This window comes from Hylobates moloch, unplaced genomic scaffold (assembly GCF_009828535.3).
Source record: "Hylobates moloch isolate HMO894 unplaced genomic scaffold, HMol_V3 SCAFFOLD_6, whole genome shotgun sequence".
NCBI lineage: Eukaryota > Metazoa > Chordata > Mammalia > Primates > Hylobatidae > Hylobates > Hylobates moloch.
In genome coordinates this window covers 91233644-91257760 of record NW_026652281.1, presented here as the reverse complement: position 1 = coordinate 91257760, position 24117 = coordinate 91233644, and the positions used below count along the sequence as shown (strand labels likewise).

The 24117-nt window shown below is 49.0% G+C and overlaps 1 protein-coding gene across 2 annotated transcripts in view; it reads right to left on the bottom strand.

Moving 5' to 3' along the window:
- Window positions 1-23124, bottom strand: part of SLC6A2 (solute carrier family 6 member 2) — a 49769-nt gene extending 26645 nt beyond the window's left edge. Inside the window, exons 1-4 of one of the 2 annotated variants that reach the window (XM_032155951.2) lie at window positions 22943-23124; window positions 22141-22465; window positions 9097-9228; window positions 6606-6843 (exon numbers count right to left, since the gene is read on the bottom strand). In XM_032155951.2, the coding sequence (XP_032011842.1) occupies window positions 6606-6843; window positions 9097-9228; window positions 22141-22414 (644 nt within the window). In that variant the 5' untranslated portion in view covers window positions 22415-22465; window positions 22943-23124. Of the gene's footprint in view, window positions 1-6605; window positions 6844-9096; window positions 9229-22140; window positions 22466-22942 lie in introns of those variants that run through there. The other variant, XM_032155950.2, reaches the window with a different exon arrangement.
- Between the last annotated feature and the right edge of the window lie 993 nt (window positions 23125-24117).

The window sequence follows — 24117 nt, the reverse complement described above, 5'->3', positions numbered from 1 at the left end:
AGAAGTTTAATGAAATGAATCATCATTAAGTGTACTGTCCAGGCTTTCCGAAGTCTACACACCAAAAAAGCTCAATTTCTCACTTGATATTTAGCACAGATGATTGATACTAGGCTGGAGGGAGACTTTTCTTCCTCACCAGGGACCGGCATGGGGTGGAAGTTTTCTATTGCCAGGCACATGTTCACCAAAGGTGGCCTTTTACAGATAAAGTTACAGAGCTGCAGAGTTTCTTTTAGCTGTGGGGCTGCTTGGCTTCAGGCCTGGAGCCTGGGGAGAATAGCAGTTTTGTTCCCTTGAATGCTATGCTCAGTCCATCAGCCTAAATGAGTACAGGATGGTAACAAAATTGGCCAGGAGGTTGGCAGAAAGAGAAAAAATTTTCTATTTCCTCAGGATTGGCACTAGGAGTCCCACTCACTGGGTCCCCAAACTGAGTTGAGGGGATGTTTTCCAAGCAGAAACATTTAGACAAAAGGGCAGCATGCCATTTAAAAAAAAAAGTCCAGAGGCAGCTGATGACAGTGCTGTGCATTACAAAGCACAGAGGCAGGCTCCAGGTAAGAAAGGGCGGCATGAGAAGAACTCCTATCTACCTGCAGAGGCCCCTGCACTCCCAGCTCTGCCACTTACCTAAAACCTGAGCCTCCACTCTCTTATCTGTAAAATGGAAATGATTTCCACCTCCATGAACTGTGAAGATTAAATGGGATTTGGATGTGAGGAGATCCTCAGTGCTTGGCTGATGGTAGCAATGAAGGTTTGCATGGTTAGTAGAGGGAAGGTTAAGGAGAGGAAAAAAAGAAGGAAGATCTGTAGGGCAGAAGGCTCCTAAAATAAGCCCTGTAGGCTGGGCGAGGTGGCTCACACCTGTAATCCCATCACTTTGGGAGGCAGAGGTGGGTGGATCACCTGAGCCCAGGAGTTCAAGACCAGCCTGTGCAACATGATGAAATCCCATCTCTACAAAAAATATAAAAGTTAGCCAGGCATGGTGGTACATGCTTGTAGTCCCAGCTACTTGGGATGCTGAGGTGGGAGGATTACTTGAGCCTGGGAGGTCAAGGCTGCATTGAGTCGAGACTGTGCCACTGGGTGACAGAGCAAGACCCCGTCTTTTTTAAAACAAACAAACAAACAAAAACCAACTCTGCATTCAGTTCTACCTGCATCCCCCAACCATTTCAGCCTGAGGATGCCATCTTTTCCCACCACTCTCTCCTTACAGCTGAGCCTGGGGGAAGCTTAGGGCTGTAATTAAAGTAAGTAGGGTCTCAAAACCTATCTCACCTCTCCCTCCAGCTGGGTGTCTCTGCTGGGGCCGACATACTAGCCATGAAGACATCAGCGGAGGAAACAAACGCTAACTGGACTAGAGACAAAGCTATCGTTTCCCATTTTAATTTGTAAAACAAGGGTTGCCAAGAGCAAAAAGAAAAATCACGCTTTTTCCTTTATGGGAGGATGAGGGGGAGAGCGTGCAACCAATCACATGTGCCGGCAGCACTCTGCTCCACTATATTTACCACCTTCCCCTCCAAACCATGTTCATAAGACAGAAAGGCCTAAAACCCCCACCTTCAAGCTCTCTGATGGTTCGGGAATTTTCTGAGGCCATACTCCTCCTCAGAAGAGTGAAGGAGGCCCTAGATTTTCCATGACATAAGACTGTAAAGATGTCGGCCAGACTCCAGCAGGAGTCCTACTCCAAGACAGAAGAGCGCAGTGTGTAAACAAGGGCATCCAACGTTGGTTGGATGTTAGAATTGCAGGAGGGGCTATTGATGGAAATTTCTGTGCCCTGGTTGTACCCAGACCAATGAAATCAGAATCTCTGGATGTAGAATCCAGGCATCCATGCTCTCCAGGTGATTCTGATGTGCAGTCAAGGTTTAGAACCCTGGGCTAAGAGCTTGGGCTTTGGAGATAGACTACCTGGGTCCAAACTGACTTTTAATGCCACTTCTAAACTCTATGACCTCAGACAAGTCACTTACTGATTTGTGCCTGTTTTCCCATTCATAAAAATAATTTTAGACCACAGTGGTCAGGATTAAAATGTAGTATAGAAAGGGTGCTTTGAACTATGTCTGGAATACAATCCAAGCTGAGTAAATGTGATGTGTGACCATGACAATATTTCTGCATAATAACAAACATGTGTAATGTGTAGAGGCCAATATAACACAAAGGTTAAGGGTGCATGCTGTGACGTTTCCCTGCCAGGCAGGGCTGGGGTTACAGTGAGGAGAAGTAAGCTCCTACGGTGCAAAATGGGAGATGCTCATTCTCAGGGTCTTGCAAATGCACACTGGCTGGGTCCAAATCTTGGCTCTGTGCAGTAATAGTTGTGTCGTTGTGGACTTTACTGTCTCAACTGTGAAATGAAGCCTCCCCAAGAGTGTGACGAGGATAAAAGTTACAAAAACCTCATTAGGTGGGTGAGGCTTAAATCAAAATAATACATACGAGGAAGTTAGCAGAAAACCTCATACACATGGTAAGAGGTTAGCTATTAATGTGATAGTGAGGAAGACAGGTTTCTTATAGCAGATGCTGATGTTCAGCTACAGCAGTGATTCAGATCCTCTGGAAGGGCTGGAGAGGTATTTGAGAATTTGATGACAACTATAGACCCTCTCCAAGAAAAATTCTAAAACACATAATTTTTACATATGCCTGTTAAAAGTCCTTGGGAATCATGAATGGAAACAGAGGGATGCAGGTACAGGACCCTTTGCAAATTCTCTGCAGTGAACCATTGAGGATATTTCCTGGATCCTGAGAACACTGACTCCCCTGAGCCCCAGGAGGCAGGAGACTTTCCAGAGGTCTCTTTCAACCAAACTAAATCCCCCTGGCCCTGCTGCACCAAGATGGCAGGGAAAGCACTGGTCCCAGGATAACCCCAATCTCCAGATAATCAGGACTCATTCCCAGGTTCTGGGCTTGGGGAATCCACAGGACTGAAGGAGAGGAGCCCTAACGTTTTGTTGTTTGTGAATGTTTTTTTTTCACACTTTTTTGCACTCCCCAATACAGTAGCAACTGGCCACATATGTCTATTTAAAGGTAAATAAAATTAAATTAGTAATATAGCTCATCAGTCACACTAGCCACATTTCAACTGCTCGGTAAGCACCTGTGGCAAGGGGGTACTCTGGTGGATTGCACAGATATAGACCATTTCTATCATGGTGGGAAGTTTTACCGGGAAATCTTGCACTAGGCCAGGAATCAGCACACCACGGCCTCCAGGCCAAATCTGAGCTATGGACTGTTTAGTTATGACCTGTGAGCTAAGAATGGTTTTACTTTTTAGAGGTAAAATAAAACAAAGAACATGCAACAGGAACATATGTGGCCTGCAAATTCTGCAATATTTACTCTATGATCTTAAGCAGAAAAGTTTGGGGACCTCTGCTCTAGAACATGAGTGCCCTGAGTGTGGAGTTCAGGTGGAATCTATCCTGTCTGCCGCACAAGTTGTAACAGGTACTTTCTGCTTACCTGCTAGCATGTTTGTGTAGGGATTGATAAAATGGAATTGACCTACGCCTGAGGGATGAAGACAATGGATGCTACATTGTGAACAGAGTGCTATGCAAACATTTTAAATCAAGTGGCTGAAAATAAGTCAGTCATCACCCTCCTCAAGGACATAAATGGATAAAGTAGAGGCTGAGAGGATTCAGGGGGGCCACAAATTAAATAATGGTGGTTACGAGCTCACACCCAACAGAATGGCTATTATTTAAAAAATCAAAAAATAACAGATGCTGGCAAGGCTGCCGAGAAGAGGGAATGCTTACACACTGTTGGTGGGAATGTAAATTAGTTAAGCCCATGTGGAAAGCAGTTTGGAGATTTCTCTAAGAACTAAAAATAGAACTACCATTCAACCCAGCAATCCCATTACTGGGCATCTACCCAAAGGAAGATGAATCATTCTACCAAAAAGACACCTGCGCGTGGATGTTCATTGCAGCACTACTCAAAATAGCAAAGACATGTCATCAACCTAGGTGCCCATCAATGATGGATTGGATAAAGAAAATGTGGTGGCTGGGTGCGATGGCTCATGCCTATAATCCCAGCACTTTGGGAGGCCGAGGCAGGTGGATCACCTGAGGTCAGGAGTTTGAGATCAGCCTAGCCAACATGGTGAAACCCTGTCTCTACTAAAAATTCAAAAATTAGCCAGGTGTGGTGGTGGGTGCCTGTAATCCCAGCTACTCAGGAGGCTGAGGCAGGAGAATCACTTGAACCTGGGACACAGAGGTTGCAGTGAGCCGAGATCACACCACCGCACTCCAGCCTGGGTGACAGAGAGAGACTCCATTTCAAAAAAAAAAAAAAAAAGAAAAAGGAAAATAAAATGTGGTACATATATACCATGGAATATTATGCAGCCACAAAAAGAACAAAATCATGTCCTTTGCAGGGACATGGATGTAGCTGGAGGCCATTATCCTAAGTAAATTAATCCAGGAACAGAAAACCAAATACTGCATGTTCTTACTTATAAGTGGAAGCTAAATATTGCATACACATGGACATAAAGACAGGAACAGTAGACATGGGGGACAACAAGAGTGAGGAGTGAGGGAGAGAGGGGGACAAGAGTTGAAAAAGTACATATAGGGTACTATGCTCATTACCTGGGTGGCAGGTTCAATCACACCCCAAACCTCAGCTCATGCAATGTACCCATGTAACAACCTGCTTGTGTACCCCCGAATCTAAAATGAAAGTTGAAATAAATAATAATAATAACAACAACAATAATAGTAATGAATTAAGACTACAGAATAAAATAAATATCCAGGAGCACATACTGATATAAATGAATAACTGAAAAAATAAATAAACAGGGGAGAAGGGACAATTCTTCCTTAAAGAAGAATTCCAATTAATCTAGAAGGAATGATAGGCTGGGGGTGGTGGCTCACGCCTGTAATCCTAGCACTTTGGATCACCTGAGGCCAGGAGTTCAAGACCAGCCTGGCCAACATGGTGAAACCCCATCTCTATTAAAAATACAAAAAATAGCCAGGCGTGGTGGTGCACACTTGTAATCCCAGCTACTCAGGAGGCTGAGGCAGGAGAATCACTTAAATGTGGGAAGTGGAGGTTGCAGTGAGCCGAGATGGTGCCACTGCACTCCAGCCTGGGCAACAGACTGAGACTCTGTCTCAAAAAACAATAAAATAAAATAAAATAGAAGAAATGATGGAAATAGGAAATTATAACTACATAAACATTATGGTAATAGTCCTTACTTGCAAGAATCATCAACGAATGCTAAGAAATGTGGACAAAAGTATGATGAGAATCAAGATATTTGCATAAACTCAGTCTATGTCCTTAAAAGACACATTACTTAAAAAAGGAAAATAACTTTCTCTACACAGGAGGAAGCTGGCAGTCTCCACCTTAACCAAGTGTACAAGGTTAACATCACAAGTAACAAGACATTGACAGCATGTCTCCCCACCCCCTGATGGAATGCACTGAGGAGGGCACAGCATCATTTCTAGGGTAATCTTGCCAAAATGCATAACCACAGTTTAATTATGAGAAAACAACAAACAAACTCAAATCAATATTTCACAAAGTAACTGGCCATACTTTTCAAGTGTCAAGGTCATGAAAATCAAGGAAGAGCAAAGATTGGAGAAGATTAAAGAAACATGGCAACTAAATACCTGAAAAGAACATGAGTGGGAAAATTGGTGAAATTCAAGTAAGGTCTGCAGCTTGTTAGCTAACAGTGTTATCAATGTTAATTTTCTGGTTTCAAACTCGTACCATGTTTATGTAAGTTGTCAACATTAGGGGAAACTGGGTGATGGGTATATGCACTATTTTTACTACTTTTAATGTATAACGGTATTTCAACATAAAAGTTTCTTTTTTTAAATGATATTCTGTCTTGCACCAACGGCCAGTGCTTCTCATGCACACATGGTCCAAATAATTTCTCAGAGCTGCATACAGTTGGCCTGCTTCCTGCTTCTTGAATTTTCTCCAAGCTCTGATTACGTTCCCCCATGGGAACTCCAGAAGGACAGCAGCCCAGGGTGAGTCAGACTACAGCTTCAGGGTCAAGTCAAGTTGGGTTCAACCTGCAGCTCATCGCCTGCCCTGGAGCCCCAGCTCTTCCCTTGTCTGACATCATCAGTTCCTATGTCACCTCCTCAGAGAGGCCTTCCCTGACTACCCACGCAACCGTTCTTTTCCCTCCATGATTAATTTTTTCCACATACCTGGTTTCAGTTCTTTAAGAGCAGTTACACACCCCAGAAAGTGTTGCATTCCCTGAAGGGCACACACACTCTAAAACATTCTCACTCCCTTACCTGTTTATTTGTGTATTATCTTGCCTGCCTCCACTTCCCTGCCCCAGAACGCAAGCTCCTCCAACTACCTCGACCGTGGCTGTGTCCTCAGCCCCTCACCCAGCATCAGGCCAGTGGCTGCTCAGTAAACATTAATATCCTGACGGCATGTGTCTCCTTGGTCTGTGACTTTCCTTAGAGTTTGGCTAAGGTCATACCAAGCACTGGCCTCAACAGGTCCAGCACAAAGGGTCTGTGACTTACTCATAAAACTCGGCTGCTGGCGTGAACTTGTACTTGGAGTACTTGGTGTGGTTGCCAAGCACGGAGCCATTGAGGAGCTTGGGGTCGGTACAGTTGGGGCTGTTCCAGGTGTGGCCACAGTCGGTCCAGGGCAGGTTGAGGGTGAAGGAGGAGAAGAGGTAGTAGAGTGACCAGGCGATGATGACGTTGTAGTAGAAGCCAACGTACAGGGCGATCAGGATGACAGCATAGCCAACGCCTGGGCGGGGACAGGGGGTAAGGCAGGAGTCTCCCAGGCCCAGCCCCACAGCCACCTCTCCTTGGGTGTGGCTCCACCACTGCACTCCCATTCCCTCTGCCTCTCGTTTCCTGCAGCACAGCGGTCCCCAACCTTTTCAGCACTAGGGACCAGTTGCATGGAAGACAATCTTTCCACAGATTTTGGGGTGGGGGTAGTTTCAAGATGAAACCGTTCCACCTCAGGTCATCAGGCATTAGTTAGGTTCTCATAAGGAGCACACAACCTAGATCCCTCTCATGCGCGGTTCACAGTAGGGGTTGCGCTCATATGAGAATCTAGTGCCACGGCTGATCTGACAGGAGGCGGAGCTCAGGCGGTCATGCGAGCGATGGGGAGCAGCTGTAAATACAGATGAAGCTTCACTTACCCACTGCTCACCTTCTGCTGTGTGGCCCAGTTCCTAACAGGCCACCGACTGCACGGTTATTGGTCCGTGGCCCGGGGATTGAGGAAACGTGCTATAGCAGATTGCCAGAGTCCATAGGCCCCTGCCATCTCTTTGCCCGAGAGCTCTCTCTTTCCACTGGAGCTCCCCTGCCCACTCACCACCTTCTTGCACCCAGTGGGCAGCCATGTTAGGAGCTAGATTGTGAGTATCCAGCTCCCTCACCCCCTGGGCAGGATAACACTGAAGGGTGTTCACATTCTCCCCTGATGGGACTGAGCTCCCTGCCCAGGGTGGCACTGACTTGGTGCACACCCTTTATGGCTGCCTCCCCTTCCCATCCCCAGTTGCTGCTTCCTAAGGATCACTTCCCGCACTAACTCCTTACACTTACATCCTTGTCTCTGAACTGCTTCTGGGGAAACCCAAGCAAGCACTCCCTGATTGGAACTTCAGCCCTGTGTGCTTTCTGGGTCCTACTCTTAACCACCTGCTTCGGGTGCCAGTATCGTGTTCCTCAATGTATCACAAGCTCCTTTAGGGGTAGTTCTATAGCTTTTTTCTAGGGTAGATGTATTGTTTACCTGCCCAACATTGCTTTTTAAGGAATTAGCCTTAAGATATGATTAGCCTGTGAGGTGTGGGTGAGGCTACTCCCCACTCTTCCTCCATCACGAGATGTATGCCTGGCCAATCAGAGCACTGCTTCCTCACAGCCACAGTGATTGGTTAGTAGATGGGCATATGACTCAAGTTAAACCAATGAGAATCTTCTCTGGGACCTTTAAGGAAGCTATGACTCTATAAGGGTTTTTGTTTGTTTACTTGTTTGCTTCTGGTAAAATTTAAACTTGGTAAAATTTAAGCCTGGGGTTGCTGATGGCCATCTTTGCAGGTACTTGAGAAGAATTTACCTGAGACTGATGCCAACAGAAAACAACAGATCTGAAACACAAAAAGAGTGACAGATTCCAGACAACATTATTTGGGCATCTGGATCTATCTATACCTGAAGCCAATCCCCGGACTTTACTGTAACCGAAGTCAATTCTCTTTTATACTGAAGCCAGTTTGAGTTGAATTTCTGACAATTAACAACAAAAAAAGTAACAAATGCACATGTCTTATAAGACTCTTGCACCAGCTGTATCTCCCACAGGACTGAGTACACAGGAGGTACTTAGGAGACACATGCCAGCTGAGAAGAGGCTCATGGGAGTCACACTGGCCCTCGTTGCCATCTGTGCCCAGTTCTCCAACCAGTGCTTGGGAGACACTAACTCTTCCTCCATGCCCTTCTCCCAGCTGTATAGGGGCCAAGAAATAGCAATTGCTCTGGCTACTTTCTGCAGATGTGTTCTTAGTCCCAAATGCAAGTAGGCTTCATGTTATATTTCAGCTGCAATCAATTAGTTGTGGCTATTGTACTAAGGATTTTGAATCAGCTTTCCGGCTGGGCTCAAAAAGATCCATGATCAACTTCTAATGTCTGCCATGGGAGCAAAAGGAGAGAGTAGTGGTGTATGTGCTGGGTACTTCTGATACTTACGTAAAAATTTCCCATACAGGAAACAGACTCTCTGGTCACTCAGCAGGTAAGCTGGATTAGAACCCGGATTTCCAGAATTTCTACGCTAATGCTATTCCCAACACACTGAATGCTCTCCATGTAACTTGGAATGGGGGACACTGTTGACCTTGTCAATACTTGTGAATCCCACATGACAGGAAGTCTACCTTAGATCTCACCACTGGAGCAGATTCCCCAAGGGCAACAGGGAAGCCTTTATGAGCAACTGTGAAACTTCCTCCCACCCCTTCTTTACCTTTGAAGAATGGGCAGATTTTCCACACGGTGGCAGCCCCCTCCCGGTTGTACTGTCCCAGAGCCAGCTCCATGTAGAACAGGGGCATCCCCGCGATGATAAGGAACAGTGTGTACGGGATCAAGAAGGCACCTGGAGGACACAGGGGCAGAGTGTGACCTGACAGACCCCTGCCCCTCCCAGTCTTGGATCCATGTCTGCAAAAGCTGCAAAGATCCCGGGCATCTGCTCAGCTGGCTGTTTCCAAAGGTGACGCAGAGAATCAATACTGATCATCATAATATTAAGAATATTTGTGGTAGTAATAATCATAACCATAATAGTGAGGTTCTGTGGTCAAATTAGTAAAATCTAGGTTAAGCAAAGCAAAATAGGTTTGCTTCTTGCAGGCTTCTTCTAGTCTTTGATACACAAGTGCATGCTGTGATGTGCCAGGAGGGGGATCACAGGTGTAGCCTTTACCAGATTTATTTAAACACTGAACTTTTTCTTTTATGAATCATCACTCTGGGAATGCCAATCTAACCCAAACCTTTCCTTTTACAGGCAAGAAAATTGAGACCAGAGAAAAAGAGACAGTGCCTAAATTTACATGACGGAGTTTCTAATTTTGTTGGTATCCTATCACATAGGGTTGCATGTGGCTTTCCCAAACATGATCTCACTGGATTCTTCTTAGAGTTTCACAACAGCCTGCAAACATAATAACCAGTCAGGGTCATTATGTACCCCCAGGGCAAGCTGAGGGGCAGAGAAGGGAGTCTAATGGCTCCTGTTGGTGCTGCTGGTAGGTGATGGAAGCCGGATTCACATTCCGGCCTTGCGACCCACTAGGTCCCCACTGTTACAGGCGGCTGAAGCAAAGGGACAGAGGTTCAAGTCTCTGACCAGGGAAGTTACCCACCCAGAACATCACAGAAACTTGATGGGGTCCCTGGGCACCAGGCAGCAATTCATTCCTGGGAGAATTCCTGGTGGACTTAGACTCGTCTGAGTTGCGGAGACAATTCTCAGTACACCCTGGCAGCCCGGGATGTGCTTAGTGGGTTCTGACTCTGCGAGGTGACTCACTGGGACACATGTCATATGAGCCCCAGCTTGCAAGCGTGCCCAAAGCAAAACACCAGCTCCTTTCCACACACAGCTGGAGGTGGCCAGGCCAGATCTAAACTCCTGTTACCACTGGCCTTTAGCTAAGGTGTTGTAACCCTGGAAACCAAATACTCTCTGACCTACCCACATCAAGAAAACAGGAAATACTTTAACAATGGTAACATTAGCAATATTAACAATAGACACCAGCAGCTCACACTTGCTCGTCCCCTTCTGAGCTCCAAGCACTTCCTTTTTTTTTTTTTAATTTTGTTTTATTATTGTACTTTAAGTTTTAGGGTACATGTGCACAACGTGCAGGTTTGTTACATATGTATCCATGTGCCATGTTGGTGTGCTGCACCCATTAACTCATCATTTAGCATTAGGTGTATCTCCTAATGCTATCCCTCCCCACTCCCCCCACCCCACAACAGTCCCCGGAGTGTGATGTTCCCCTTCCTGTGTCCATGTGTTCTCATTGTTCAATTCCTACCTATGAGTGAGACCATGCAGTGTTTGGTTTTTTGTCCTTGCAATAGTTTGCTGAGAATGATGACTCAATCCTCACCACAAAGATCAAAGATCATTATTATTTCCATTTTACAGATGCGGAAACTAAGTTTTCAAGATAGCAAAGAACTGTGGCAAAGTCACATGATACCTAGGGTCAAAGTCACTCAGCTACTCAGACTATCAGTCTCCACTTGTTTCTCAGGGCGCCTCTCCTAAGTAGGAAGCATGAAGTGTTGGCCCTAATGCTGAGAGACCCAGTCCCTTGTGAGTAGAAGATGGGTCAGTGGTGGGGGGCGGGGCAGAAAGGGGGAAAAGGTAAAACTACTGGGAAATGAACATCTCCTGTGTATCAAGCAGGACCTGGGCTTGATCCCACTTACACTACCCAGAAACCCTCTGACATAGCAACTGCTATACCCATTTTTCAGATGAGGAAACTGAGGGTTGGAGAAATTAAGTGACCTGACTGACCTTATCCTGCTGGTAAGTTGTGGATCTAGGATTTGGGTCCAGGTCTGCCTGGCTCAAAAGCTCCAGAGCTGTTTCCAACATGCCCCACAGATTCCAGAACATTCCAGCCTAGATGAAGAACATGAGTCTGAATCGGATCAGAGGGTAGGTTGTTCTGAAATGGGGGATCTGGGACCAGCTAAGCCATCTGGTCTATTGGTCATAGGCTGGCCCAATGCTACAGCCACTGCTCCAGGCTGGAAGTCTCTGGAGTGGCCACGTGCCATTTCTCCCCTTCCTCATTTCTTCCTTTCATTCTCTTCGTTTCTCCCTCTCCCACATAGAGAAGGCTGGTTTGCCACCTGACTCATGTCCCTATGCACATTGCTGACAGTAATGGTGGTGCTGGTGTGCTGATGTAGATGGAGGTAGGCAGTGGGGTTGGTGAAAGTAACAAGTACCGTTTGTTGAGCACCTGTTATATGCCAAGCTGCACACAAGTTTTTACATAATTATTTATTTAAAACCACCCCTGAGAGAGAATTACCACAATCCCTTTTACAGATGAGGAAACTGAGGCTTAGAAAGGTTAAGTTGCTTGTCCAGCTAGCAAGTATGAAGCTTGGCTTCAAACCTGAATCTGTCTCAGCCCCACTCTGCCTTGTGGCCAACTGCTACTCCCCTTGAGGATCTAGAGCCAGGGCAAGAGGCAGTTAGATAGGTGTATTAAACTGTTTAATAGGGCCAGGCACAGTGGCTCATGCCTGCAGTCCCGGCACTTAGGGAGGCCGAGGCAGGAGGCTTACTTGAGCCCAGGAACTCAAGAATAGCCTGGGCATCAGAGTTTGAGGCTCAGTGAGTTATGATCATGCCACTGCCCTGCAGCCTGGGTGACAGAGTGAGATGCTGACTCAAAAAAAAGATTTAGAGAGAGAGAGAGAGAAAGAGAGAAGAAAACAAAACAAACAAATAAACAAAAACTCTTTGATCAGCCTGAAGATGGAAGTCAGTGGCCCAAGGGAACATGGGGAAGGAAAAAGCCAGGAGTCACTGCTCAGACCTCGCCACTGTGGGTTGCCCCTGGCGACTCAATACTCTGCTGCATGGCCAAGGAAGGGGAAAAGCAACATCAGCCAGTTAACCAGGTGTCTCACTTTGGCCAGTTTCCTCAACTGTAAACCTCTGGGTGGCACTGCCAACACATAGGTAAACTGCCCAGTTCAGAGTTGTTCTTCCTCTACTGGCTGGGAGGCACAGCAACGTGAGAAAAGGAGGGAAGATGATGGGTCTGCATGTGCCTGCGGCTCTTCTCTGTGAGTGCATTTGATGTGGGCCAGCCAAAGCTTCATTCAGGTGGAAACGGATTAAGAAGACCAAAGAGTGGTGAAGTGGCTAAGTAGGAATGAAAAAACAGCCAGCTACCCGTGGCCAGTGCCTTATTCTAAAAGAGGACAGCTAGCTTGCCCAAGGCCTCTTGCAGAAGGAAACCTGGGAGAGTTTCCTTCTCCTCTTGCAGAAGTAAACTCTTCAGGTTGAAGAGTCAGGAAGGAGCTCCAGGGATGAGTGAAGTCAACTGAAGTTGCCTCTTTTATAAACAGCTCTGCAGTGGTTCTGTGGAAACCGAGGCTGGTTGCAACCCCCCTAAAAATTACTGCTCTGCAAGGCTTGTAACTGCCATGCTCGTGTGGTCCTGCTCCATCTCTATGTGTGGCAGTGCCAGCTGCAACCAGCCTCACACAGGGTCCGAGAGTCTCAGAACTGCAAGGCCAGAATCTTATCTTGGAATGCCCTGGCTGCATGGGTGCTGGGCTGGTGAGGGCAGACCTGGAAAAACACAGGCAGGGTGTGCCTCATGATGGGCTCAGTGCCCAGTGCCTGGGAGTCTCCAAAAACCACATGCATGCACACAAATGCACACCCGTGCATACTCATGAAAATGGACACACACTTTTGCATGTTGACACACTCACACAACCACATGAGAAAAAGAACTGTCGATCATGAAAGAAACTCTGAGCAGTGGCCTTTGGATGAATTTAGTAAGAAAAGCAGTAGTCCCATCACCTTTGGCCCAATCACACTGCCTCCCATCCCACTGTTAGAGAGAAACTTCTGGGTACAGAAGGGCTCTGGAAGCCTCTGTGCAAATGCCAAGTACCCAGGAAGGGAAGCCCAGGGGTCATTAGGTTTAGAGTGGGATGTGCTGGAGCAGCCCCCAGCAGGTGAGGAGGACCCCAGGTAGAGGGCTGGAAAGCCTGGAGGAGGGGTTCAGTGAGGGGTGCAGTGGTCAAGATCTGCTGGGCATCTCGGGGGAGGTGGAGGGAGTGTGGTCAAAGAGGAGCTTCAAGAAGGAGAGAGGGTCCCCTGGCACCTAGTTTGTTGAGGACAGGATTCCTCAAACTGTGAATTCTGGCCACACCCTGATATATGCAAGAAGTGCCAATCCACAGAATAGTTCCCTTGATACACACAGCTCAGCTACAGGCTGTCACTGCTGGTGTCATGCACCAGAGCCCCCAAGAAAACCTTGGTCCACGCTTAGGGAAGCTAGATTTGTCCCCCTTCCCCAATACCCCAAGGGTGCCCTAACAGCACAGTAGGCATTGGGATGCAGGAGAAGGTGAAACTTTAGTCAGGAGACAGGGCTGCCCACACTTCAACACATTTAAAGGTGACAAATCAACAACTGTTAAATAAAACATGTTCTGGCTTTCTACTTTGACAAAGAGACCTTTGTAATAGTTCTATTATAAAGTTCAAGGTCGGAATTCTCAGCTCTTGGAGCTCTAGGCTGGAATGTGGAGGTACAGGGGAAGACCCGTTTGCCCTGCCCCTACTTCCTCCCAGCTCAATCTAGCCGTGTCAGGGCTCTTGCACATAGGTGTCCGAGATATGTCCACCTGCCTTGCAGACACCCCCACTTCCCAGAAGAGGGAACCCAGCAACAGGTTCATGTAGACCCAGAAGGGGGCCTGAGGCCGTTTGGACAGGGAATTCCACCGTCCGGGTATTGGAGGGCGGTGGGGTATTCGGATGGGGAGTGTGCTGGGTGGGCAGGCACACTTGGCTCCCATGAGATGGAAAGGGGGCAGGGTTGTGCTCTCTGAAGCATGGAGGTAGGGCAGGCCTTCACGCCTGGACCTAAAGATAAGCCTGTCCCTCAGCCCTGCTATGTATAGCTATGTGACCTTGTCTAAATGTACTTTCTCTGAGCCTTAGCTCCCCCTTTGTAAATGCGATAATAATACCTTTGTCACTGGTTTGCTGTGAAAATTAGAGATGACAGAGGCCAGGCACTTAGTGGGTGCTCTGTAAATGGGACTCATGTCTTTTCATTATACTCAAGAGCAGATGTGAAGCAGCTCTGTCCACTGGAAACAGGAAGTAAAGGCTGTCTTGTGTGGTGGAGGGTGGCTGGGCCCTTTGTGGAGCATAGCATGAACTCTGGCTGGAGGCCACACACAGGACTCTGCGGCAGTGCTCTGGGATCCTCATGTCCCTGTCCCAAGTGGGGGTGGCTACTCTACTCTTGTGTGCAAACAAGAGTGCTGACCATGAGCAAATGCAGGACGAAGGATGCCCCCAGGCCACAACCAGCCCTGTTACCTAGAAAGAATGCCTGGTAGTGCTGCATGAAAGATGGCATGAAGGTAGTGGGAGGGGGATGCATGCAGTGGAGAGATTTAGGGAATGGAAGCACCGTCCAGAGCGGGGAACAGGATATGCCAGGTCAAACCTTAGCTGACCCTAGAAGAGTTCTGAAGCTGAGATGGCCGCTCAGACATTTCCTACTCAGGAACCTCCATGTGTTTGGCTCTCTAGAAGCTTCTGAACCCTGTCCTCTTGGGCCTTCTATGGAGATGTCATGGGATAGGCATGTTTGGCCACCATGATTGAACGGAGTATGATGTAATACTAATAGGCTGAGTGGGAAAGCCCAGAACAGCAAGGCCTGTCTGTTCAGATTCTTCTGGGTCTCCCTGTGCAGCATTCCTTCCCCCAGGGCCTGGGGCAGGACTCCTTCTGAAATGGGGGTTTTATGACTCACAATTAGAAAGGTGGGTCAGAGAATTTCGTTACTGCCAGCTCCAAGAAAGGCCAGGGAAAAATCCTGCCTTGGAGAGACAAGGGAGCAGATGGAAGGAGGGCAGGAGAAGGTCAAAGAGAGAGAGGTTCTGTTTCCTGAGGCCTAAAGTGCCCCAGTGTTACAACAAGGGCTATTGGTATTTTGAGCCAGGAACAATAAATCAATAGATAGACAGACAGATGGATAGATAGAGAGATAGGTATCATAATAGTACACAGAGCTATGGTAAGACCTCAGCTGGAGGGACCCAAGGTGAAGGTGAGGGAGTGCCTTGGTCTGCTTAGCGTTGCTATAACAGAATACCTGAGGCTAGGGAATTTATAAAGAAAAGAGGTTTTTATGTCTCATCATTCTGGTGGCTGGAAAGTTCAAGGTTGGGCAGCTGCATCTGGTGAGGGCCTCTGGCTGCTTCCACTCATGGCAGAAAAGGAAAGGGGAGCAGGGGTAGAGATCACATGGCAAGAGGGGAACCAAGAGAGTGGGGTGAGAACTCACTTACCCTCTCCAAAGGACATTAATCTATTTATAAGGGATCCACTCTCATGACCCAAACACCTCTCACTAGGCCCCTCCTCCCAACACTCCCACACTGGGGTTCAAACTTCAACAGGAGTTTTAGTGGAGACAGACAAACCATATCTAAACCGTAGCAGAAAATGTAATAAAGTGTTCCTCTGAGTTCTGTGAACCACTCTAGCAAATTAATCAAACCCAAGCAAGGGGTAAGGGGAACCCTGATTTATAGACAGTGGGTCAGAAGCACAGTAAAACAACCTGGGGCTCATTATAGGAACATAAAATGGGGGGCATTCTTGTGGAAATGCCTCAACCTGTGGGATCTGATGCTATCTCCAGGTAGACAGCACAGGAATTGAATTGAATCAGAGGCACTCAGCTGGTGTCTGCTGCAGACTTGATTACTTGCCTGATGTGCTGGGAGAAACCCCCAAACATGTGGTCACAGACGTCTTCTGTGTTGATTGTCGTTGTTGAGTGAAAGACCTGGAAACAGGCCCACTGAGGGAACACACCCACTCCCCTGATGGATTAAACCCAGCTGCTCTAAGTAGAAAAATGGGGGTGGAATTCAGGGAAACTGGCGCCGGGCTACCCCTCCTCATGTGGTAATTCTCCATCTGCTGGTCACTTTGGAGGATCTGGACTTGATTTTCCCTAATAAAGCTGTGGCTTTAGTAAAATCTCTGTGAAGATTCTAGTTTCCGTTTCCTCCATCTTGGTCTCTAAGAGAAACACATCAGAGAGTGTTTGGGTTGCTCAGAACTACATCACAGAGGGAAACATGACCCACAAATAACGGAGCAGGACCTCACCTCCCTCACTTGGGATTAATGCCTCCAATATTGGAATCGAAAGTGACAAACTTTTAGGAGATCTGCAGCAGATCATGAGCCCCTTAAAAGCAAGGATTTTCTTTTGCTCATCTCCATATTCCTGGCATATGATAGGCATTTAGTAAATTTTTTTTGGCTAAATAATGGATCTCAGCAGTGACTCACATGAAGGATGCAGCTAATGAAAGCCCCGGGGCCTTTTCCACTATGTGCTGTGGCCTAATCCTTACTTAGGCAGTTAGGTTTGGGACTGCAGGGCAGGATATAATATTTATCCCTATTAAATCCCAATCTTGTCAGGAACAGCCCCTTTCAGATCCTTTTGACAAGCTTGGAGTAACAAGCCAAACCATGCCAGTGGCCTCAGATCAGAGTCCCAGATGAGCACCACATTTCTGCCAAGGGGTGTACAGACTTGTCAGCTGAGTGCCACACCAGCTGGCTGGCTCATTGTGCATCTGAGCTGACAATCAGTGTCTGGCTTGGCAAGCCCGGGGTGTAGATGGCCTCCTGCAGCCAGGCCAGATGTAAGAGCACTGAGTTTGGAGACTCCTGACCTCTGTAGCAGCCACTACTTCATACTTGGTGTTAAGGATCCCAGATATTTTGGCCACAAGGGCTCCCAAAGGGCTGGGGGTCCCTAAGACTCTGAGCTTCCTTGGGGAGAGGAGAGAGTCTGCTGGGGACGCAGAACCACAGAAGGTCATGGGACCCCATGCAGGAATTATAAACCCCATTTTCCAGGTGAGGAATCTATTTTGAGATAAGGTTAGGCTGTCAGGAAATGGAGCAAAGCCCAACCCCTGATTCCTGAGTCTATCATGCTTGGGCTCCAGACCCAAGTGGGGCTACTTTCCAGCCTTATTTCCTTTTTTCCTTTTATCAATTTCATCTCAGGATGAATTCTGCTACTTCCAAAATCAGGATCCTGCCCCACTCCTAATTCTAGCATGCAGTTAATATCATTGAACAATAACAAAATACTAATGACTACATTTATGGAGCCCCTATTATGTGACATCGTTTCAAGGAGTTTACATATATTGTCTCTGATGCCATCTCACCCTGCAAGAAGGTGCTGTGGTTATTCTCCTCTTCTGTGTAAGGAAACTGAAGCTCAGATCAGCAAAGGTGAGTGATTTGTCTATCGTTACCTTTCTAGCAAAAGTTAGACTCAGACCCTGAACCTAAAGACTACATTTCTCTACAATGCACAGCTCTAAGCTGACCTCAGGACAGGACTCGAACAGAAGCAGCCATGTGCAAAGGTTAATTCACAGTGGCCACTTCCCTGGAAGAAAGGCAAACATGAGCACCCAGTCAATCTTCCTGCCCTTCCCCAGGGACCAGCACAGACCAGGAGCACAGGTGCAAAGGGAAACTCTAGAATCACCGCCTGGTACTGCCTCCTCATGGAGACCAGCTGTTTGAGAAGGTTCTGAACAAAGCTCCGGAATTTCCGAGAGTGGCTTTCCCCTCCCAAAGCCTCCCGCAGCCCGTGCATCCCAGCAGCTGGCCATGGGGAAGATGTTCAGACAGGCTGATCTTTTCCAGTAATTCATTCAGAAAACATTAGCCAGGGGCCTAAACCATTGCCACCTTCATCATTTCAAAACATCCTCCATTCTCAGCCAGCATGAACAGTCAGAATTGCAGAGGTTACAGTGTTAATACTGGCACCAGAAGAGCACACTGAGGGCTGTTAAATAACAGGCCAGGTGAGTCCTGGCTTCAGTGTAACCCTGAGCCAGGGTATTGGAAAGGAATAAATCTTGTGGTGTTATCCCAGGTCACATTCACCTGTGGCTGGGAACTTGAGGCTCAGAGAGGGGCTGTACTATGCCTGAGGTCACACAGTGAGAGGCAGAGCTCAGATTCAAATTCCAGTCTTCCGGCTGCTTCTGCAACTGCAAAGACCCACCTTCCTGACCACTTGCTCATCTCTGGGGCTAATTTGGGAATTACTGGATGAGAATTGATCCACAAAAATACAGAGAAGCCAGGAGGCCTCCGCAGAGATAAAGCCCAGAGGGGGCTAGCTGAGCACATCTGAAGGGATGAGGGGTAAGTGAGAGAAGGAGTTACCTCGTAGTCTGAGATGGAGGGCTGCACTGCTCCCTGACACCAACTGTGAACATCCTAACTAGAAATGGAAATTCACTGGTATAATATCCCCACCCCTTAGCCTGGCATTCAAGGCCTCTGCAGCCTGGCCCCAACTTGCCCCTGCACCCTTATCTCTCCCAGCTTGCCCTGCAGCCAGACTGCACTCCTGTTCTCTGAGATGATTCCATGTACATTCCTGCCCCAGGCGCACAGCTGGAGATCTCCTCCCTTCTCACCGCTTGTCTGCACCCTCCCCATCCAGAGCAGCTGAGCTTCAGCCACAGCCCACCTCCTCCCAGCCCTTCCTAAGCAGCCCTTCCGCAGGCCTTTAGAGCATTTGTCTAAAGCACTTGTCTCTCCATCCATTTTATACATCATCATAATGACATTAACAAAAATTGGCAGCCACCTTTCCTAAGGCCACAATCCATGCCAGGCTCTCCATGAGTTATTATATTTGGTCCCCACAACAATGTTCTGAGCTGAACACCATTATTTCCATTTGACAAGTGAGGAAACTGAGGCTTGGAGACTTGCCAAAGCCATACAGCTAGAAACTGGAACCCAGGACTCCACAGCTAAGACCGCTAATGAATAGGCTGCCCCTGCCCCACTGCTGTATGTGGCTTCACTTTATTAGTTACCACTGAGTGTTTCTGTTATTGTTTCTGAATACGGTTGGAGGTCTCTGAGGGCTTGGAGCATTTCATTAACTTATTCAACAGCAGTTTCTTGGGCACCTTCTACCACATTCCTGTGATCTAGGCCTTATCTTGGGCACTAGAAATACAGGGATTAAAAAGTCACAGTCTCTGCCCTCATTGTGCCTTTTCCTGTTTGGGAGACAGACCCACAAAGAGACAAACCACCAAATAACTTGGAGTGAGCTGTGTTTTGAGCTAGCAAGCCCGGGAGAAGGAGCCCTCAGCCAACTTCACCTAAAGACTGGAACTTGTGACAAGTTTGCTCCATTTTGTATCCTAAGAACCTGGTATAGTACCCTGCATACAACAGGTGCTCTTTATTTGCATTGCTGGCAATGACTAAAGAGCACACAGTGTCAGTGAAAGCCCTGGAATATCCATCTAGCTGACTTGTCAAATTGGCCATCTGGATGCTTTTAGTTTCAACAAACACGTAGAGCAATGGGAAGAACTTGTAGCAGCATGACAATAAAGACTCGGGTGATTAAAGCTCCTGGCAGGCAGAAGTGGTGGTTCATGCCTCTTGGTGACCGTGACCCCTGCAGAGCCTAGCATTGTGCCTCACACCAAGAGGAACCAGAAAAATATTACTGATTAATGACAGAGCCTTCCACTATCTAGAGACAAGCAGTCTGGGGCGGTCACTGAGGACAGGCGGGATGGCGGGTCTTAAGGTCTCCCATTCATCATCTCCCTGCCTGTTAAAAAATATAGAGAATCTGCATTTTCTCCCTTCCTGGGCCCAAACAGCCATGCTTAAACCTGCCCAGTAATGCTTGAGAGGCTACAGCTGCCAAAGGTGGGAAAGTTTCACCGCTGGATTAGCTTCTCCTTTTCTCACATTTCTCTCTCTGCCCATGACCATCCCAGGGCCAGACACAAACATTGAGCCTGCAGAGTCACAAGTTGTTCCCCCAGGGATCAGGCCCTAGACCTCAGATGCTCCTGAAGCTCAGGACTGCTGTCCCAGCTATCTGGCCTCAGAGTATCTGACAGTGACAGACCCATCTCAGGAGGTGTCAGGGAGACTGTGGACGCAAACCTCCATCTGTCAGCTCCAACCTTGTGTTAACTTTCTCGTTGGAAGAGCTAACTGCTTTCTTACTCAGCATCCTCTGCTCAGAGCCACCTGTGCTCTATGGTGATCCCTCTCCTTTTTTTTGAGACAGAGTCTTGCTCTGTCACCCATGGTCCAGGCTGGAGTGCAGTGGTGTGATCTCGGCTCACTGCAACCTCCACATCCTGAGTTCAAGTGATTCTCCTGCCTCAGCCTCCTGAGTAGCTGGGATTACAGGCGTGCACCACTACGCCCAGCTAAGTTTTTGTATTTTTAGTAGAGACGAGGTCTCACCATGTTGCCCAGGCTAGTCTTGAACTCCTGAGCTCAGGCAATCTGCCCACTTTGTCCTCCCAAAGTGCTAGGATTATAGGCATGAGCCACCATGCCTGGCCCCACTCCTTTTTTGCAAACACCAAGTATTGCCCATCCCAAAGCAAGTGTCCAGAGTACACATAGAAGCAAAGAGTTGTAAGTCCTAGAGCCTGTGAACAGGTCATGAGCTTTCTCTCTACCCAGCTCCAAATTCTTGCCCTTCCTCCCTCTCACCTCCCTTAAGTCCAGAGTCACAGCTACCACCAAGCAGTGCAGCCCAGTGGAGAGAGAGAGGCTTTCAGAGCTGGGTCCCCCTTCTCCAATTTCTTCCTCAAAAGGTCTATTTTCCCACACTCTTTGCAGGGTACTTCTGCATCCCAGCAAAAGTGGCAGGACTGGGCACCCCAGGAGCAAAGCCCCTCAGGAAGGAGCTAGGGCATGGGAGCCAGCACCCTGACTCCCAGGCCACTTCCCTGGCCTGGGGTTCTGTGTTATTCTTCCTGGATTGGCTGTAGGTGATCTCTAGGCTCTCATTCTCAAGAAGGTGGCCAACTGGACCACCCAGCAGAAGGGGGAGAGAGTGCGGCTGTTCCACTGGAGTCTTCTTCAGGCCCCTCTCCCACTCCTCCCTGCAATGCGGCTAGAACTTGAGGAGGTAGAGGTTTCACCCCAATCATCTAGGCCTCCTGCCTTGAGGACCAGGCCAGTTGTTGGCACCTACTCGCGTGATCCACCTGGGCTGTGCTCCCTGAGAATGGCATTCTTTCTGATACTGGCTTCTTCTTGTGTGTTTCTATCCCCAAGACCACAGGGCCTCCCCAGGTGCCTTCAGAAAACCGAAGTATTCCCACTGCTCCTGGCCCAAAGGTTCCTGCCCCCAGGCTCAAAGTGCTAGATTTAGGGTCACTGTGGGCCTTGTTGTCAAATCCCACCCACTTCTGGTGCCCCTTCAAGAGCTCCTGGAACCTCCACCTCCCTTCCAGCAGACCATCAAAAGGTCAGGCTCCCCTACCCAATCTGGCACCCCAGATTCTGTCCTTTCCATCCATGCCCCTATCATGACTTTAGGGTCATGCCTCCATTTCACTCTTTCGCTGTTTTGCTTCCAGGGTGCCCAATCCTGACACTTCCGCTGGAATGAGCTCGAAGTACTCTGCAAAGAGCCCGGGAAAATGACCTTCCAGAGGACTCCAATCCTTTTTTTTTTTTTTTTTTTTTCTGTTAGCCCTGTCCAGTTCTTTCTGCGCCCCGGATTTGCCCCTGTCTCCTCGCCTCCCTTCCGTGTGTATTCCAGCTCCTGTCCCAGCCACCGCTGCAGACCGCGGACCTCCCAAATTCAAATTCCCAGCCCAACCCCGCACTCACCGCCGCCGTTCTTGTAGCAGAGGTAGGGGAAGCGCCACACGTTGGCCAGGTCCACTGCGAAGCCGACTACGGACAGCAGGAAGTCGATCTTCTTGCCCCAGGTCTCCCGGGGCTGCGCGTCGCCGTCGCGGGGCGCCAGCAGGCACTGGACGCCGTTGCGCTCCTTCACCACCAGCAGCTCCGCAGTTTTGCGCGCCCGAAGGGGCTGCTCTGGACCCGCGTCCGCCCCGCTGTTCTCGGGCTGCACCTGCGGGTTCATCCGTGCCAGAAGCATGGATGCGGCTGGCGAGAGGAACTTCAGCGGTCCTGGGGGCACGCCGAGGCTCTGCTTGGATAAAGGGAAAAGAGGTGGTTACCGGGCCGTTCCTCCCTACTTGCAACTCCCAAGACCACCCGGGAGCGCCTTAGACACTGGGATGAGCGCGCGCTGAGCGGACGCAGGGTTCCCAGAAAAGGGCGCGCGTCCGCTGGAAAAATTTGGAAACAGAGGTTGGGGCACGCCGGAACTCAAGAGTTGGAGACCTCTTCTGACAGCCCTCTGGGTGCAGCTGAAGACCCTGCAGCACTTTTCCTCGTTCACCCACTCTCGCCTGCCCCAAATGGCTGGGATTGAACTCACCCAGACTGAGGGCAGCGTGCCGACCCCCTCCCCAGCTCGGATCCGCGACACTTCAACAGCCCCAGGAGCCTTCCCGGACACTTAACGTCACTGCACTACAAACTCGCTGGCCCTGTGCTGGCGAGTCTCGGCCCGGGCCTCCCGGGCAGACCTAGCCCGGTCCCGCGCTCAGGGCGCACTCACGTGTCCGGCGGCGAGGGGATCCCTGGTGCCTTGCGCCCTGCCGGCCCCCGACCGCCGCCGCCTTGGCAGGCTCTGGGGCGCGGGCTGGGGCTGGACTCCGCCGTGTGGCGTTCGGGCGGGGCCGGGGAAGAGCTGGAGGCGCGGGGCGGCCGGCAGGGCGCGGGCTGACTGGTTCTGGCCGTGCCTGGCGGGGGCCGGGCTGGTAATGTAGCCTGCGCCCCAGGTAACGCGCCGATTGCATTAACCCAGCGCCCGGCCCGCTCCGTCTGGAGCCTGTTAGCGCTAATGGAGACTGACAGCGCGGCCGGGGATGGGCAGGGGCGGGAGCGTGGCGCGGGCTCCCAGGGATCTGGGGGACCCAGGCGCGCACTCCCTTTCTATCCTGCGCCGAGCACCGCTCGCCGCTCCCAAGGACACCAGGCCTCTGATCTCCCACCACCGGGAGCGAGTGACGGACTCTCCACAACCGGGGTCTGCGTCGCGTCAGAGAGGAGGCCAAAAAAGGACTGGGGAAGCAGCGACCAGTGCAGCATCAGCTCTGTCTTCCGCAGCAGGCCACTTAAACTATCTGGTCAGAGTTTCTTTATCAACGAAATGGGAATGTGCAGCTCAGGGCCCAGTGCTGCAAATAGGCGGCCAGCGGACTGCTGGGCAGTTTTGTTTGAGCGGCTTAGCATGTTGACAGGTCACAGCCCAGCACTTACTCCTGCATCTCTGTTATTTATGGGCACGATAGCAGGACATTTGAGGTTGTGACCCGTGTTCTATGAGGCTGAGAACTACTATTTATTCATTCAATTATTCATTCATTCACATCTTCACACATTTGTTCTTCCATGTGCCCGCTGTGTGCCAGGCACTGTTCCGGGCTCTTGGATTACACTGACGCAACATAACTCGGAGATTCCTGACCTCATGGAGTTTACATTCTGCCGGCGGAGACAGAGGAAACGGGAAACATAATAAATACACACGTTATATGATGGGTGAGGGAATGGGGGGCAGTGGGGCTGCAGTTTGCATACCGGGTCAGGGAATTTGAGAAGGTAACAATTAGACAAGTAAAGGAGTGAGCCATTTGGGCCTGAGAGTCGTTTTCTCATTCATTCATTCATCTATTGATTAATGTATTAAACCCTTTAGCAGATGCTGATCACCTGCTGTTTGCATGAACA